The sequence below is a fragment of the Babylonia areolata genome, chromosome 19 (assembly GCF_041734735.1).
Source record: "Babylonia areolata isolate BAREFJ2019XMU chromosome 19, ASM4173473v1, whole genome shotgun sequence".
Classification (NCBI taxonomy): domain Eukaryota; kingdom Metazoa; phylum Mollusca; class Gastropoda; order Neogastropoda; family Buccinidae; genus Babylonia; species Babylonia areolata.
This window is the reverse complement of record NC_134894.1, coordinates 1835001-1855000: the sequence shown is the minus strand read 5'-3', so window position 1 is coordinate 1855000 and position 20000 is coordinate 1835001. Positions and strand designations below refer to the sequence as shown.

Genomic DNA, 20000 nt, shown 5'->3' with positions numbered 1-20000 from the left:
AAAGAATGTCCAACCAGTTACTTTTGACATAACTTGCTGAATCCCTGTTACATAGTCCATTAGGAGTGTTTCTATGATGCGACCTAACCAATACTCAGAAATTAACAAACAATAAGGCCAGGAGATGAAATGATTAACAAATAGTAAAGAGTGGTAACTCTCTCCATTCACAACTCAAGGTACACAACTTCAAGTCAGAGCTGCTTACGCTACTGATTCAGTTAGCACACAGGTAAATAAAAGGTACATTGGAACAAAGCCAGACACTTCCTCTAAAAAGGAAGCGCCGGGCCTGTCCTTATACCGATCATCTGACATGTGCACACAGCAGCAAAGACAGAAGAAATGTGCAAACAGAAATTAGCTTTTTTTCAAGACTGGCATAGCCTCTTTAATCCTGAACAAGCCACACAGAACACATGGACAATACAGAACAAACAAATGGTTGCCTCAATGGTTTTTCGACTGGAAATTAACAAACCATGAGGCCAGGAGATGAAATGATTAACAAATAGCAATGAGTGATAACTCTCTCCATTCACAAGGTACACAACTTCAAGTCAGTGCTGCTTATGCTACCGATTCAGCTAGCACACAGGTAAATAAAAGGTACATTGGAACAAACCCAGACACTTCCTGGAAAAAGAAAATGGTTGTAGTTTATCCTTTCTGTGTATTGTCCCTTCAGTCCCCATCCCCTGACCCCAATCTCTCTCACACACACACACATACCATGTCTAATATCACTCAAAGTGAAAGACATTACATTAAAGAAAGAAAATACAGAAATAGACAGGGATAGAGACACAGAGAGACAGGGACAGACACAGAGAGACAGAGACAGAGACACAGAGAGACAGGGACAGAGACACAGAGAGACACAGAGACACAGGGATAGAGACACACAGAGACAGGGACAGACACAGAGAGACAGAGACAGAGACACAGAGAGACAGGGATAGAGACACAGAGAGACAGGGATAGAGACACAGAGAGACAGGGATAGAGACACAGAGAGACACAGAGACACAGAGAGACAGAGACACAGAGAGACAGGGACAGAGACACAGAGAGACACAGAGACACAGAGAGACAGGGATAGAGACAGAGAGACAGGGATAGAGACACAGAGAGACATAGAGACACAGAGAGACAGGGATAGAGACACAGAGAGACAGGGACAGAGACACAGAGAGACAGGGACAGAGACACAGAGAGACACAGAGACACAGAGAGACAGGGATAGAGACAGAGAGACAGGGATAGAGACACAGAGAGACACAGAGAGACAGGGACAGAGACAGAGAGACAGGGACAGAGACACAGAGAGACATAGAGACACAGAGAGACAGGGACAGAGACACAGAGAGACAGGGACAGAGACACAGAGAGACACAGAGACACAGAGAGACAGGGATAGAGACACAGAGAGACAGGGACAGAGACACAGAGAGACACAGAGACACAGAGAGACAGGGATAGAGACAGAGAGACAGGGATAGAGACACAGAGAGACATAGAGACACAGAGAGACAGGGATAGAGACACAGAGACACAGAGAGACAGGGACAGAGACACAGAGAGACACAGAGACACAGAGAGACAGGGATAGAGACACAGAGAGACATAGAGACACAGAGAGACAGGGATAGAGACACAGAGAGACAGGGACAGAGACACAGAGAGACACAGAGAGACATAGAGACACAGAGAGACAGGGATAGAGACACAGAGACAGGGATAGAGACAGAGAGAGACAGGGACAGAGACACAGAGAGACATAGAGACACAGAGAGACAGGGACAGAGACACAGAGAGACACAGAGAGACAGGGACAGAGACACAGAGAGACACAGAGAGACACAGAGACACAGAGAGACAGGGATAGAGACAGAGAGACAGGGACAGAGACACAGAGAGACAGGGACAGAGACACAGAGAGACAGGGACAGAGACACAGAGAGACAGGGATAGAGACACAGAGAGACACAGAGACAGGGATAGAGACACAGAGAGACATAGAGACACAGAGAGACAGGGACAGAGACACAGAGAGACACAGAGACACAGAGAGACAGGGACAGAGACACAGAGAGACACAGAGAGACAGAGACAGAGACACAGAGAGACACAGAGACAGGGATAGAGACACAGAGAGACATAGAGACACAGAGAGACAGGGATAGAGACACAGAGAGACAGGGACAGAGACACAGAGAGACATAGAGACACAGAGAGACAGGGACAGAGACACAGAGACAGGGACAGAGACACAGAGAGACAGAGACAGAGACACAGAGAGACAGAGACAGAGACACAGAGAGACATAGAGACACAGAGAGACAGGGACAGAGACACAGAGAGACAGGGACAGAGACACAGAGAGACATAGAGACACAGAGAGACAGGGATAGAGACACAGAGAGACATAGAGACACAGAGAGACATAGAGACACAGAGAGACAGGGATAGAGACACAGAGAGACAGGGACAGAGACACAGAGAGACATAGAGACACAGAGAGACAGGGATAGAGACACAGAGAGACACAGAGAGACAGGGATAGAGACACAGAGAGACAGAGACAGCGACAGAGAGACAGAGACAGAGAGACAGAGCGGGGGCAGTGTACCTGTCTGGAGGCGCGGGGCAGACTGAAGGCACTGTTGACGGAGGGAGTGAGGGAGAAAGACCGCAGGGTGTGAGGACTGCACGACAGTGACGTCAGTGACACAGGGGGACTGTACTCACTGGGGAGCTGCAGCTGCTGTGTCACGAACTGTCAGCACACACACACACACGTGTCACAAACTGTCAGCACACACACACACACATGTGTCACAAACTGTCAGCACACACACACACACACACGTGTCACAAACTGTCAGCACACACACACACACGTGTCACAAACTGTCAGCACACACACACACATGTGTCACGAACTGTCAGCACACACACACATGTGTCACAAACTGTCAGCACACACACACACGTGTGTCACGAACTGTCAGCACACACACACACATGTGTCACAAACTGTCAGCACACACACACACACACACACACACACACGTGTCACAAACTGTCAGCACACACACACACACATGTGTCACAAACTGTCAGCACACACACACACACACACACACACACACATGTGTCACGAACTGTCAGCACACACACACACACACACGTGTCACAAACTGTCAGCACACACACATGTGTCACGAACTGTCAGCACACACACACACACATGTGTCACAAACTGTCAGCACACACACACACACATGTGTCACAAAATGTCAGCACACACACACACACATGTGTCACAAACTGTCAGCACACACACACACACACACACACACACACACACGTGTCACAAACTGTCAGCACACACACACACACACACACACACATGTGTCACAAACTGTCAGCACACACACACACATGTGTCACAAACTGTCAGCACACACACACACACATGTGTCACAAACTGTCAGCACACACACACACACATGTGTCACAAAATGTCAGCACACACACACACACATGTGTCACAAACTGTCAGCACACACACACACACACACACACACACACACGTGTCACAAACTGTCAGCACACACACAACTGATATGTCACAAACTGTCAGCACACACACACGTGTCACAAACTGTCAGCACACACACAACTGATATGTCACAAACTGTCAGCACACACACACACACACACACACACGTGTCACAAACTGTCAGCACACACACAACTGATATGTCACAAACTGTCAGCACACACACACATGTGTCACAAACTGTCAGCACACACACACACACGTCACAAACTGTCAGCACACACACACATGTGTCACAAACTGTCAGCACACACACACACACACACACACGTGTCACAAACTGTCAGCACACACACAACTAATATGTCACAAACTGTCAGCACACACACACATGTGTCACAAACAGTCAGCACACACACAACTGATATGTCACAAACTGTCAGCACACACACACATGTGTCACAAACTGTCAGCACACACACACACACATGTGTCACAAACTGTCAGCACACACACACACACACACACATGTCACAAACTGTCAGCACACACACAACTGATATGTCACAAACTGTCAGCACACACACACACACACGTGTCACAAACTGTCAGCACACACACACATGTGTCACAAACTGTCAGCACACACACACACACACACACACGTGTCACAAACTGTCAGCACACACACACATGTGTCACAAACTGTCAGCACACACACACACACACACACACACACACGTGTCACAAACTGTCAGCACACACACACATGTGTCACAAACTGTCAGCACACACACACATGTGTCACAAACTGTCAGCACACACACACAGCTGCTGTGTCACAAACTGTCAGCACACACACACGTGTCACAAACTGTCAGCACACACACATTTGTCACAAACTGTCAGCACACACACACGTGTCACAAACTGTCAGCACACACACACACACACGTGTCACAAACTGTCAGCACACACACACACGTGTCACATACTGTCAGCACACACACACGTGTCACAAACTGTCAGCACACACACGTGTCACAAACTGTCAGCACACACACATGTGTCACAAACTGTCAGCACACACACACATGTCACAAACTGTCAGCACACACACACACACACACATATGTGTCACAAACTGTCAGCACACACACACACACGCGTCACAAACTGTCAGCACACACGCACGTGTCACAAACTGTCAACACACACACACGTGTCACAAACTGTCAGCACACACACAGCTGCTGTGTCACAAACTGTCAGCACACACACACGTGTCACAAACTGTCAGCACGCACACACACACACACACACACACACACACACACACACGTGTCACAAACTGTCAGCACACACACACACACGTGTCACAAACTGTCAACACACACACACGTCACAAACTGTTAGCACACACGTGTCACAAACTGTCAGCACACAAACACACATGTGTCACAAACTGTCAGCACACACACAGCTGATGTGTCACAAACTGTCAGCACACACACATGTACATATGCATATAAACATACACATGCGTGCACACACACACACAAGGTGGTCTGAGAGAGAGAGAGAGAGAGAGAGGGAGACAGACAGTGACAGTGTGTGGTGTGTGTTGTTTTTTTGTTGTTTCTTTGTGGGTCTTCCACCCTCCCAATTTTCCCCATTTACTTGTGTGTTTTGGGGGTTTTTTTTCCCTTTTCTCTCAACATTTCTCCACTGAAATCAATACAAAATGACACTGAAATCAATAGACAACACAAAATGACACTGAAATCAATAGACAACACAAAATGACACTGAAATCAATAGACAACACAAAATGACACTGAAATCAACACAAAATGACACTGAAATCAATAGACAACACAAAATGACACTCTTATCAGCAAATGATAAAGAGTGGTGACTCTCTTCACACACAAACAGCACAACTTTGAGTCACTGCTGCTGACATCACCAATTCAGCCCGCACACAGGTACACAACAGGTACACTGGAACAAATCCAGACACTTCCTTAAAAAGGACGTTCCAGGCCTGTCCCTCTACCATTGGAAAGGAAGTTACAGTCTTCTCCTTAAATATTTTGACATTGTCATTTGACATTCAAAATCAGTGCAAAAAAAAAAAAAAAAGAGTATATATCACTGCCTCTAACTCCCTATTGATGCTTTTTTTTTTCAGTTCTTTAATGTTTGACGTGTGCTTGTACCATTATATACATCATCACCAATGTTCAAAGGAACCCAGTCACACCTGCACCACTGGCTGATATACAATCATCTGTGAGAATGGTGCGTGTGTGTTGTGTGTATTCGTATGGTGTGCATGAGTGTGTGTGTGTGTGTGTGCATGAGTGTGTGTGTGTGTGTGTGTGTGTGTGTGAGGGGGCTGTCTCACAGCATCCCTGGCGATGGTGTCCATGTGTGTGTGTGTGTGTGTGTGAGGGGGGTGTCTCACAGCATCCCCGGCGATGGTGTCCATGACGAGGTCCTGGATGTGCAGCCTGAGGGCCACACCCCACTGGGCCATGTGAGGCTGGAACAGCACGCGCCACGCCTGGTCCCTGTCACACACACACACACACACACACACACACATCACACACACATCACACACACCACACACACACACACACACACACACACACACATCACACACACACACATCACACACACACACCACACACACACACACACACACACCACACACATCACACACACACACACATCACACACACATCACACACACACACACACACACACACACACACGTTTAATTCATTGATTTAATTCAAATGCTATACATATAAAATAAAAAAAAAACAGTTTTTATGCGGAAAAGAAGTTAATGTCTATCACATTCTTGTCGAGCGTCCAAGATCAAGGCAACTAGGCTTTAAAAAGCTCACTGACCAGTTTCAACCGAACACATCTTTGTCCTTAGAAGACGTTTTGAATAACTGTTTATTACTGCAACACATCTCTGAATGTTTGAATCAAAGTCCAGTTTGTGTCTACCTTTGACTGATCATGTGTTTGGGATAATGAGCATGCTTTAACCCGGTACAGAAATGTTTGAGACAGCTACACTTTACTCTCAGTCAGTCCAATCTTTCAGAGCTCCCCCTTTTCACCTCGGACACTTTTTATGTCTCCTTCCCTGACTCAGTCATCCCGCCTCCTCCTTCCACCACCCCCACCCTTTCCCCAACACCCACACACACACACATACTAGACCCCCCCCCCCCCCTCTCCCCCCAACCCCATCTAATATCACTTAACAGTGAAAAGAAATTAAACTAAAAAAAGAAATAACACACACACACACACACACACACACACACACACTGTATGTCTGTTCTCTGATTACTTACTTTATGTTTATAACAGTAATGTGTTTCACTCATGTACACATGCAATATCAACAGTAAAATATGTCTTTGTTTCAGAATATGTGACAATGCACAATAAAATCACTATTTCTTGTGATGCTGTGAATAGTGGTGACAGACCTCAGAGTCATTCTAACCACCTCATGTGGTCAAATAATGCAGGAGCATCTCAACTGATGGAATGAAAAATTACTACAATGACAGACAGACAGGAAGAAAAGGCAGAAAAAGAGACAGAGACAGATGAAAGACAATGGGAGACAGAGACAGACAGACAGACAGAGACAGACAGGACAGACAGAGACAGACAGACAGACAGAGACAGACAGACAGACAGAGACAGACAGGACAGACAGAGACAGACAGAGACAGACAGACAGACAGACAGACAGAGACAGACAGAGACAGACAGGACAGACAGAGACAGACAGAGACAGATGGAAAGACAATGGGAGACAGAGACAGACAGGGCAGAAAGAGACAGACAGGACAGACAGACAGACAGAGACAGACAGACAGAGACAGACAGGACAGACAGACAGACAGAGACAGATGGAAAGACAATGGGAGACAGAGACAGATAGGACAGACAGAGACAGACAGACAGGACAGACAGAGACACACAGGACAGACAGAGACAGACAGACAGAGACAGACATGACAGACAGAGACAGCAGACAGAGACACACAGGACAGACAGGACAGGGGGATGGTAATGACTGACGTGGGGGTGATGAAGGCACTCCAGTCCTGGTCCAGCTGGTTGAGGCGATGGATGAGGGCCAGCATCCTGAGGTCTATGGCACTGTCCCTCTGTACACACACACACACACACAGCATCCTGAGGTCTATGGCACTGTCCCTCTGTACACACACACACACACACACACACACACACACACACACACACACACACACACACAGCATCCTGAGGTCTATGGCACTGTCCCTCTGTACACACACACACACAGCATCCTGAGGTCTATGGCACTGTCCCTCTGTACACACACACACACACACACACACACACACACACACACAGCATCCTGAGGTCTATGGCATTGTCCCTTTGTACACACACACACACACACACACACACACACACACACACAGCATCCTGAGGTCTATGGCATTGTCCCTTTGTACACACACACACACACACACACACACACACACACACAGCACATACACACACATATGATATGATATGATATGATATGATATGATATGATATGATATGATATGATATATGATACAATAATCTCCACCCTTTACCCACGAGGCACCGTCACCAAGATTCGAACCCAGGACCCTCAGACTGAAAGTCCATCGCTTTAACCACTCGGCTACTGCGCCCATCGAAAGAAGAATTCAAAATGAAGTGATGAGAACAACAAAAGACACTCTTACTGAGGCCATGCAATAGCCATCTGCCCTTCCTTCAGAGCACACCACAGGCATGTCACAACAGGTTCAGGCTTTTTTCACAGCACTAGAAAACCCTGTGAAACCGGTGTAAACCAGTTTATGAAGTTTTAAGGCTTTTTTCAGAGCACTAGAAAACCCTGCAAAACTGGTGTAAACAAGTTTATGATGTTTTAAAGCTTTTTTCAGAGCACTAGAAAACCCTGAAAACCAGTGTAAACCAGTTTATGAGGTTTTAAGGCTTTTTTCAGAGCACTAGAAAACCCTGAGAAACCAGTGTAAACCAGTTTGAGGTTTTAAGGCTTTTTTCACAGCACTAGAAAACCCTGAGAAACCAGTGTAAACCAGTTTGAGGTTTTAAGGCTTTTTTCACAGCACTAGAAAACCCTGCGAAACAGGTGTAAACCAGTTTATGAAGCTTAGGTATTTATCAATTTGCTGTTTACAGGAAGAGTGGAACACTGACCAGAATTTCCTGCTGACACAGGGTGACCATGTCCTTCATCAGCAGACTGTAGAACGCTCTGGCTGCCAGCATCGTCAGGTCAAAGTACCTGGACAGGGGTCATTGTAGTGTGTGTGTGTGTGTGTGTGTGTTAGTATATATGTGTATATTTGTTTGTTTGTGTGTGTGTGTGTGTGTGTGTGTGTGTGTGTGTGTTAGTGTGCGTGTGTGTTAGCATGTGTGTGTGTGTGTGTGTGTGTGTGTGTGTGTGTGTGTGATGTGTGTGTGTGTGTGTGTGTGTGTGTGTGTGTGTGTGTATTAATACACTTGCGAATGTACAGATGACTATAGAACAGAATAGAATATGTCTTTATTACCAAGTGTACCCAGGTCACAAGGAATATTGGGGGGGATAGTACATAACAATGTACGAACATAAATCGAAAATCATACACAAACACAGATACAGTAGAAATTAGGATACATACAAGTGCATATCAATATAAAAACTTGTGCATATTCACACATGCACGCACTGCGCACACACACACACACACACATGTACGCACGCACACGCACACACTCACTCTCTCTCTCTCTCTCTCACACACACACACACACACACACAAACATTCGATCAGAAACCGCATATTACATGTGGATGGGGCTGATGACTAGATCTTCCATGGTTGTTGATTGTACAATTCTATTTATCACAGAGAAAGGCCATTGACTGCTTTGGGGAAAAAGCTGTTGGCGAAGCCATTGGTTCTTATACTTCTGTATGGTCGACTAGAGGGAGCATCTCGAAAATCCCAAAAGCTGGATGTGATTCATCCTGGCTGATTGATTTTGCTTTTTTGAGTAGCCACTTATAATATTTGTCGTCTAGAGAAGGTAGATCAGCCCCGGTGATCTTGGTGGCAGTTTTTACGATTCTGTTAAGGTAGCACTAGGGGTAGAATTTTGACCAAAAATCATTAAAAAATGTGTTTTTTTTTTAATGTTTCATAAAGCCTTACATGTGTGTGTTTTGTTTGAATTATTACTCAAAGTGTGTGTTTTTAGCTGTTTTAGTGAGTGGGTGTGAGAGAAAGTTGTGAAAAAAAGATCGAATGCATCCAAAAATTGCCCATTTTCAATCGCGCCTACCGTTGCTACGACGCCATGAAGCAAGGCTTGTGACCTACTGAACTAGAGAGGAAGAAACGGCCTTCACCATGAGCCTAATTAGCATAGGAAAATTCCTACACAGCCAGCCTGCCAGGGCCTAAAAGTGGGTCACTGGCTTGCTTGTTGTTGGTGAAGTGATTGGCCGGTTCAGTCATGTGGCCGATTTGAGCTTTATCATTGGCTCTCAAACGACTTCCTGTTTGCAAAGCGTCTGCTATCTGTGTCTATTCAGATCGATCAACAACTATAAATTTTAGATTATTTTAGCAATCTTTGAAAAGATAAGAATGACAAAGGAAAGAAAAGTTAAAGTTAGGGCCCTCCACAAGTTTAGGAAGCGGCGGAGAGGTGGGAAAAGTGCTCAGCAAGTCAGCACTTTGCAGACAAAGGCAAGCACTAACCCCCCCCCACCCCCCTTGGAAACCGAAACAAGACATCTAAACTCCACTGCCCGTCATGCAATGAATCGGTAAGTTTGTTTATCTGACATCCTCCCCCACCCTCTGTCTCTTTCTCTGCCTCTCTCTCTCTCTCTCTCACCTTCCCTCTCTTGGTTTACATGTGTGATGGAGTGTTTGGATGTTGAAGTTGTGTGTGTGTGTGTGTGAAGTCAGTTTCTCACACATGCACATTCATTCTCTCTCTCTCTCCCTCTCCTGTGATTTACATGTGTGATGGAGTGTGTGGATGTTTATAGTGTGTGTGTGTGTGTGTGTGCATGCTCCCCCCCCCCCCCAAAAAAAAAGTCACTCTCACACACATTCTCTCTCTCTCTCTCACCTTTCTCTTCTTCTCCCATACATGTATACACAAACACATACCAATTTTTTTTTTTCCAGAGTGCAGTCAGCAGCAAGAAAAACATCAGGAAAAGAGAAAGGAAGGAGGCAAAAAATTGAGACAATCCGGCATCGAGAACGTCAAGAGCGGTGTGAACGAGGAGGAGAGTTGTATGGGGCAGGACTGTTCTGAACACCAAAACAGCTTTCTTTTTTGTTTTTTGTTTTTGTTTTCTTTTTATGTTATGAACAGACACCTGAAAAAAAATATTTGTGTATAAATTTACCTGTTTTGTGCCTTGGTCTACTAGGAGAGACAAGACCAAACTTTAAATGCAATTTTCTCAAAACGTTCATTTTTCGTGGACTTGCATATTTGTGCAACGAAACACACACACTTCCCATCAGCATAATGACACCAAATTTTGTGTACTAATGTAAAAATGGCTGCTGAGTGCAATAAGACTATCAGGGACATTCTATCTCAATTACTTTACTTGCTACATGTGTGAGATGTGAACTGTCATTGCGACTGAAAAAACACCCTTTTTGATTGAGTGGTGAGTGAACATTATAAATTTTTTACCAAAGCTTTCATGTGTTAATTGCACTCTCTGGTCACTGAAGTGAAACTCTGTTATATCAGACACTTCTCAGAGAGGCAGCTTCTATGAGATCTAGTCTGCGAAATGGAGCGACCCTTCAGAACATTAAAAATATTCATAACTTTAATTCTAGTCAAGCTGTTTACTTAAAAATTGGTGTGTGGCATACCTTTGATGTCTTCTCTCTTTGTGCCAAATTTCAGAGTGATACATTACTTAGAAGTTGAGAAACAAAAATACCCCCAAATCTACGCCTAGCGCTGCAACTTCTGCCTTGGAAATGTTTCCGTACCAAACAGTAATAGAAAAGGTTAACACACTTTCAATGACTGCTCGGTAGAAATCAACTATGATTTCTTTTTTAATTCTGAACTTTTTGAGGCGCCAAAGAAAGTACAGGCGCTGTTGTGCTTTCTTCACAATTTTTTCTGAATTTTTCTCCCATTTCAAATCATTGGAAATGATCAGTTCGAGAAATTTAAATTCACTGATGATCTCTACTTGCTTGTCTTTAATGACAAGTGGTAAGGGGTCAGATCTGGTCTTCCTGAAATCTAAAATTAATTCTTTTGTTTTTGATACGCTAAGTTCTAAGTTGTTTTGATCACACCAGCAGACAAGTTTCAGTACTTCTTCCCTATATTTTGACTCATCACTGTTCGTAATCAGCCTTTCTAGAGTCAGCAAACTTGACCATAGTGTTACATTCATTTTGAGTTGCACAGTCATGCGTGAATAGTGAGTACAACAGTGGGGATAGAACACATCTCTGTGGGGCGCCTATGTTGTGAATACATGTGGAGGAGGTGAGGTCACCAACTTTAATAACTTGCGGTCTGCATCTTAGAAAATTTAGGATCCATGTACAAACTGATTCAGGCAGCAAGAGGTCTTTCAGTTTAAAATACAGTTTTGATGGCACTATTGTGCTGAACGCAGAGCTGTAGTCAATGAAAAGGATCCTGGCATAGCTGTTAGGATTTTTGAGATGTCTGAGGACGTGGCAGAGGCCCGGCTATGCTAATGGCATCTTCAGCTGATCTATTAGCTCTGTAGGCGAACTGAAAGGGATCAAAAGATGGAGGAATGCAGGTTTTTAGGAATTCTAGAATCAAGCGTTCAAATGTTTTCATGATGACTGATGTTAAAGCTACATGGCGATAATCATTAAGACAACTAGTCTGTGCTTTCTTTGGAACAGAAATGATTGTTGATTTCTTAAAGCAGTGTGGCACCACACAAGACTGAAGGGACATGTTAAATATGTCAGTGAAGACACTACATAGCTGGACTGCACACTTCCTCAAAAGGCCTGGTGAGATGTTGTCAGGGCCAGCGGATTTTCTCATTTTCAGACGAATGAAGTGGCGTCTGACTTCATCCTCTTGGACTATGAAAGGTGGAGTGGAGGTGACTTTGGGTGCAGCCATGTCAGAACTAGACAATGGTTTGTCGAATCTGGAGTAGAATGTGTTGAGTTTGTCTGGAAGAGTTCTGTCAGTGCTGTCGACTGTCTAGTGGGTCATTTTATAATCAGTGATGTTCTGCAGTCCGGTCCATACATTCCTAGAGTTGTTTGCAGACAGGTTTTCTTCTAATTTTTTCCTATATAAAACCTGTGCCTTCTTAATGCATTTTTCAACACTTCTTTTTGCCTTCTTGTGGACTATTCTATTATCAGTTTCGTAAAAAGCTCTCTCTTTTTCCTTTACTTTTTGCCTAACAGCCCCGTTACACCAAATTTTGAAAATATTTTGATATTTTTTGATGGAATGAACACCTACTGTCTTACTCACTGACTGAACACATACATGGAACACCTATTGTCTTACTCACTGACTGAACACATACATGGAACACCTATTGTCTTACTCACTGACTGAAAACATACATGGAACACCTGTCTTACTCACTGACTGAACACATACATGGAACACCTGTCTTACTCACTGACTGAACACATACATGGAACACCTACTGTCTTACTCACTGACTGAAAACACACATGGAACACCTACTGTCTTACTCACTGACTGAAAACATACATGGAACACCTATTGTCTTACTCACTGACTGAACACACACATGGAACACCTGTCTTACTCACTGACTGAACACATACATGGAACACCTACTGTCTTACTCACTGACTGAAAACATACATGGAACACCTACTGTCTTACTCACTGACTGAACACACACATGGAACACCTGTCTTACTCACTGACTGAACACATACATGGAACACCTACTGTCTTACTCACTGACTGAACACATACATGGAACACCTACTGTCTTACTCACTGACTGAACACATACATGGAACACCTATTGTCTTACTCACTGACTGAACACATACATGGAACACCTATTGTCTTACTCACTGACTGAACACATACATGGAACACCTACTGTCTTACTCACTGACTGAACACACACATGGAACACCTACTGTCTTACTCACTGACTGAACACATACATGGAACACCTACTGTCTTACTCACTGACTGAACACATACATGGAACACCTATTGTCTTACTCACTGACTGAACACATACATGGAACACCTACTGTCTTACTCACTGACTGAACACACACATGGAACACCTACTGTCTTACTCACTGACTGAACACATACATGGAACACCTACTGTCTTACTCACTGACTGAACACACACATGGAACACCTACTGTCTTACTCACTGACTGAACACATACATGGAACACCTATTGTCTTACTCACTGACTGAACACATACATGGAACACCTACTGTCTTACTCACTGACTGAAAACATACATGGAACACCTACTGTCTTACTCACTGACTGAACACATACATGGAACACCTACTGTCTTACTCACTGACTGAACACATACATGGAACACCTACTGTCTTACTCACTGACTGAACACATACATGGAACACCTATTGTCTTACTCACTGACTGAACACATACATGGAACACCTATTGTCTTACCCACTGACTGAACACATACATGGAACACCTATTGTCTTACTCACTGACTGAACACATACATGGAACACCTACTGTCTTACTCACTGACTGAACACATACATGGAACACCTATTGTCTTACTCACTGACTGAACACATACATGGAACACCTATTGTCTTACTCACTGACTGAACACATACATGGAACACCTATTGTCTTACTCACTGACTGAAAACATACATGGAACACCTATTGTCTTACTCACTGACTGAACACATACATGGAACACCTATTGTCTTACTCACTGACTGAAAACATACATGGAACACCTATTGTCTTACTCACTGACTGAAAACAATCTGAAAATTGTTCTTGCAGTCCGTCACCTCTTGTCGAACTTCCATGATCAGCGCATTTAACTGAAACACCAATAATCATTATCATCATCATCATTATCATCATTACCATCAGCATCATTATTATCATCATCACCATCATTATCATCATCATCACCATCATCATTATCATCATCATCATTATTGTCACCATCCTCGCCATAAACACATGATTGTGCACACATGCACAAACAAACACACATAAAAAATAAAATGGCAAGAGTTACAGATAAGTGAATTAACGTCATTCTAGGACACACATGGCTGGCACAATAGTGATGGACTTTCACTGACTACAGGACACACATAGCTGACACAATAGTGATGGACTTTCACTGACTACAGGACACACATAGCTGACACAATAGTGATGGACTTTCACTGACTACAGAACACACATAGCTGACACAATAGTGATGGACTTTCACTGACTACAGAACACACATAGCTGACACAATAGTGATGGACTTTCACTGACTACATGACACATAGCTGACACAATAGTGATGGACTTTCACTGACTACAGAACACACATGGCTGACACAATAGTGATGGACTTTCACTGACTACATGACACATAGCTGACACAATAGTGATGGACTTTCACTGACTACAGAACACACATAGCTGACACAATAGTGATGGACTTTCACGGACTACATGACACACATAGCTGACACAATAGTGATGGACTTTCACTGACTACAGAACACACATAGCTGACACAATAGTGATGGACTTTCACTGACTACAGAACACAATAGCTGACACAATAGTGATGGACTTTCACTGACTACATGACACACATAGCTGACACAATAGTGATGGACTTTCACTGACTACAGAACACACATAGCTGACACAATAGTGATGGACTTTCACTGACTACATGACACATGGCTGACACAATAGTGATGGACTTTCACTGACTACATGACACACATAGCTGACACAATAGTGATGGACTTTCAATGACTACAGAACACACATAGCTGACACAATAGTGATGGACTTTCACGGACTACATGACACACATAGCTGACACAATAGTGATGGCCTTTCAATGACTACAGAACACACATAGCTGACACAATAGTGATGGACTTTCACTGACTACAGAACACACATAGCTGACACAATAGTGATGGACTTTCACTGACTACATGACACACATAGCTGACACAATAGTGATGGACTTTCAATGACTACAGAACACACATAGCTGACACAATAGTGATGGCCTTTCAATGACTACAGAACACACATAGCTGACACAATAGTGATGGACTTTCAATGACTACATGACACATGGCTGACACAATAGTGATGGACTTTCACTGACAACAGAACACACATAGCTGACACAATAGTGATGGACTTTCACTGACAACAGAACACACATAGCTGACACAATAGTGATGGACTTTCACTGACAACAGAACACACATAGCTGACACAATAGTGATGGACTTTCAATGACTACAGAACACACATAGCTGACACAATAGTGATGGACTTTCACTGACTATATGACATTAGCTGACACAATAGTGATGGACTTTCACTAACTACATGACACATAGCTGACACAATAGTGATGGACTTTCACTGACTACAGAACACACATGGCTGACACAATAGTGATGGACTTTTACTGACTACATGACACATGGCTGACACAATAGTGATGGACTTTCACTGACTACAGAACACACATAGCTGACACAATAGTGATGGACTTTCACTGACTATATGACATTAGCTGACACAATAGTGATGGACTTTCACTAACTACATGACACATAGCTGACACAATAGTGATGGACTTTCACTGACTACATAACACACATGGCTGACACAATAGTGATGGACTTTCACTGACTATATGACATTAGCTGACACAATAGTGATGGACTTTCACTGACTATATGACATTAGCTGACTCAATAGTGATGGACTTTCACTGACTACATGACACATAGCTGACACAATAGTGATGGACTTTCACTGACTACATGACACACATAGCTGACACAAAAGTGATGGACTTTCACTGACTATATGACATTAGCTGACACAATAGTGATGGACTTTCACTGACTACATGACACATAGCTGACACAATAGTGATGGACTTTCACTGACTACAGAACACACATAGCTGACACAATAGTGATGGACTTTCACTGACTACAGAACACACATAGCTGACACAATAGTGATGGACTTTCACTGACTACATGACACATAGCTGACACAATAGTGATGGACTTTCACTGACTACAGAACACACATAGCTGACACAATAGTGATGGACTTTCACTGACTACATGACACATAGCTGACACAATAGTGATGGACTTTCACTGGCTACATGACACATAGCTGACACAATAGTGATGGACTTTCACTGACAACAAAACACACATGGATGATATGATGATGATGATGATGATGACTGACCATTCTAGGACACACATGGATGACATGATGATGATGATGACTGACCATTCTAGGACACACATGGATGATATGATGATGATGATGACTGACCATTCTAGGACACACATGGATGATATGATGATGATGATGACTGACCATTCTAGGACACACATGGATGATATGATGATGATGATGACTGACCATTCTAGGACACACATGGATGATATGATGATGATGATGACTGACCATTCTAGGACACACATGGATGTCCCTGCTGTGTCTGAGCTCTGTGCGGATCACTGTCTTGCATCTCTCATAGGTCTGGAAGAACATGCCCTGCACACACACCCACACACAGCATGACAGAACACCTGAAACGTGTAACATTCAGCACTAATATGTCAGACATCTGTTGTACAGGACCACCTGAAACATGTAACATTCAGCATTAACGTGTTGGTAACGTGTTGTACCTGTGCTCACCACATCACCCTGTGGCTGCAGTGCAACACTCAGTGTGGAGAGCTGGGAGAAGTTCAACACCCTCTGCTGCTCTCCACACACCTTGCCCCACTTCCTGCTCTCCACACACCTTGCCCCACTTCCTGCTCTCCACACACCTTGCCCCACTTCCTGCTCTCCACACACCTTGCCCCACTTCCTGCTCTCCACACACCTTGCCCCACTTCCTGCTCTCTACAGGACCACCTGAAATGTCAGACATCTGTTGTACAGGGCCACCTGAAACGTGTAACATTCAGCACTAACGTGTCAGACATGTGTTGTACAGGACCACCTGAAACATGTAACATTCAGCATTAACGTGTTGGTAACGTGTTGTACCTGTGCTCACCACATCACCCTGTGGCTGCAGTGCAACACTCAGTGTGGAGAGCTGGGAGAAGTTCAACACCCTCTGCTGCTCTCCACACACCTTGCCCCACACAGCCTGCCCCACTTCCTGCTCTCCACACAGCCTGCCCCACTTCCTGCTCTCCACACAGCCTGCCCCACTTCCTGCTCTCCACACAGCTTGCCCCACTTCCTGCTCTCCACACAGCTTGCCCCACTTCCTGCTCTCCACACACCTTGCCCCACTTCCTGCTCTCCACACAGCCTGCCCCACTTCCTGCTCTCCACACACCTTGCCCCACTTCCTGCTCTCCACACAGCTCTCCACACAGCTTGCCCCACTTCCTGCTCTCCACACAGCTTGCCCCACTTCCTGCTCTCCACACAGCTCTCCACACAGTTTGCCCCACTTCCTGCTCTCCACACAGCTTGCCCCACTTCCTGCTCTCCACACAGCTCTCCACACAGCTTGCCCCACTTCCTGCTCTCCACACAGCCTGCCCCACTTCCTGCTCTCCACACACCTTGCCCCACTTCCTGCTCTCCACACACCTTGCCCCACTTCCTGCTCTCTCCACACACCTTGCCCCACTTCCTGCTCTCCACACAGCCTGCCCCACTTCCTGCTCTCCACACACCTTGCCCCACTTCCTGCTCTCCACACACCTTGCCCCACTTCCCGCCATCTATCGACCTGACTGCAGAATAACAAGTTGGTTGTAGTCTCCAAAACACTTCTCCCCAAGACATGAGTAAGTCATCTGTGGTGCAAAGCATGGAAAACAAACAAGACAAGCACTATCATGATATGCACACACACATACAAACACACCCACACAGACACAGAAACACACACACATACACAGAGACACACACAGACACACACAGACACACACATACACACATACAGACACACACACACACACACACAGAGAGACACACACACACACACAAACACACACACACACATACAGACACACACACACACACACACATAAAGTCATGGAGTAATACAAGACATGTCACTGACAGCATACCTGGACGATATCAGTCAGGGTGACAGTCAGGGACGGCAGCGGCTGTAAACTGTTGGCCTGCAGGTAAACACGCAGGTCACGACCCTTTTGTAACAAGCTGACCAGAAGCTCTGAAACACACCACAGGTCACAGGTCATACAGTACAGGTCACAGGTCACGACCCCTTTGTAACAAGCTGACTAGAAGCTCTGAAACACACCACAGGTCACAGGTCATACAGTACAGGTCACACGTCATGGCCCCTTTGTAACAAGCTGACTAGAAGCTCTGAAACACACCACAGGTCACAGGTCATAACACCACATGTCACAGGTCACGACCCCTTTGTAACAAGCTGACCAGAAGCTCTGAAACACACCACAGGTCACAGGTCATAACACCTCAGGTCACAGGTCATGACTCCTTTGTAACAAGCTTACCAGAAACTCTGAAACACAACACAGGTCACAGGTCATAGTACCACAGGTCACGACCCCTTTGTAACAAGCTTACCAGAAACTCTTAAACACAACAAAGGTCACAGGTCATAATACCACAGGTCACAGGTCATGACGACCCCTTTCTAACAATCTTCATAATATGCACTCATGCACACAAATACTTCACACACACACCTTAATAATATGCATTCATCCACACAAATACTACACACACACACCTTAATAATATGCATTCATCCACACAAATACTACACACACACACCTTAATAATATGCATTCATCCACACAAATACTACACACACACACACCTTAATAATATGCATTCATCCACACAAATACTACACACACACACCTTAATAATATGCATTCATCCACACAAATACTACACACACACACCTTAATAATATGCATTCATCCACACAAATACTACACACACACACACCTTAATAATATGCATTCATCCACACAAATACT

General features: G+C 44.5%; 1 protein-coding gene across 1 annotated transcript in view; it reads right to left on the bottom strand.

Moving 5' to 3' along the window:
• The window catches only part of LOC143293368 (uncharacterized), a 115986-nt gene that overhangs the window by 51253 nt on the left and 44733 nt on the right, over positions 1-20000 (bottom strand). The window contains exons 13-19 of the mRNA XM_076604174.1: positions 19086-19195; positions 17443-17532; positions 14704-14777; positions 8864-8951; positions 7697-7785; positions 6039-6144; positions 2633-2779 (exon numbers count right to left, since the gene is read on the bottom strand). Of these exons, the coding sequence (XP_076460289.1) occupies positions 2633-2779; positions 6039-6144; positions 7697-7785; positions 8864-8951; positions 14704-14777; positions 17443-17532; positions 19086-19195 (704 nt within the window). The remainder of the gene's footprint in view (positions 1-2632; positions 2780-6038; positions 6145-7696; positions 7786-8863; positions 8952-14703; positions 14778-17442; positions 17533-19085; positions 19196-20000) is intronic.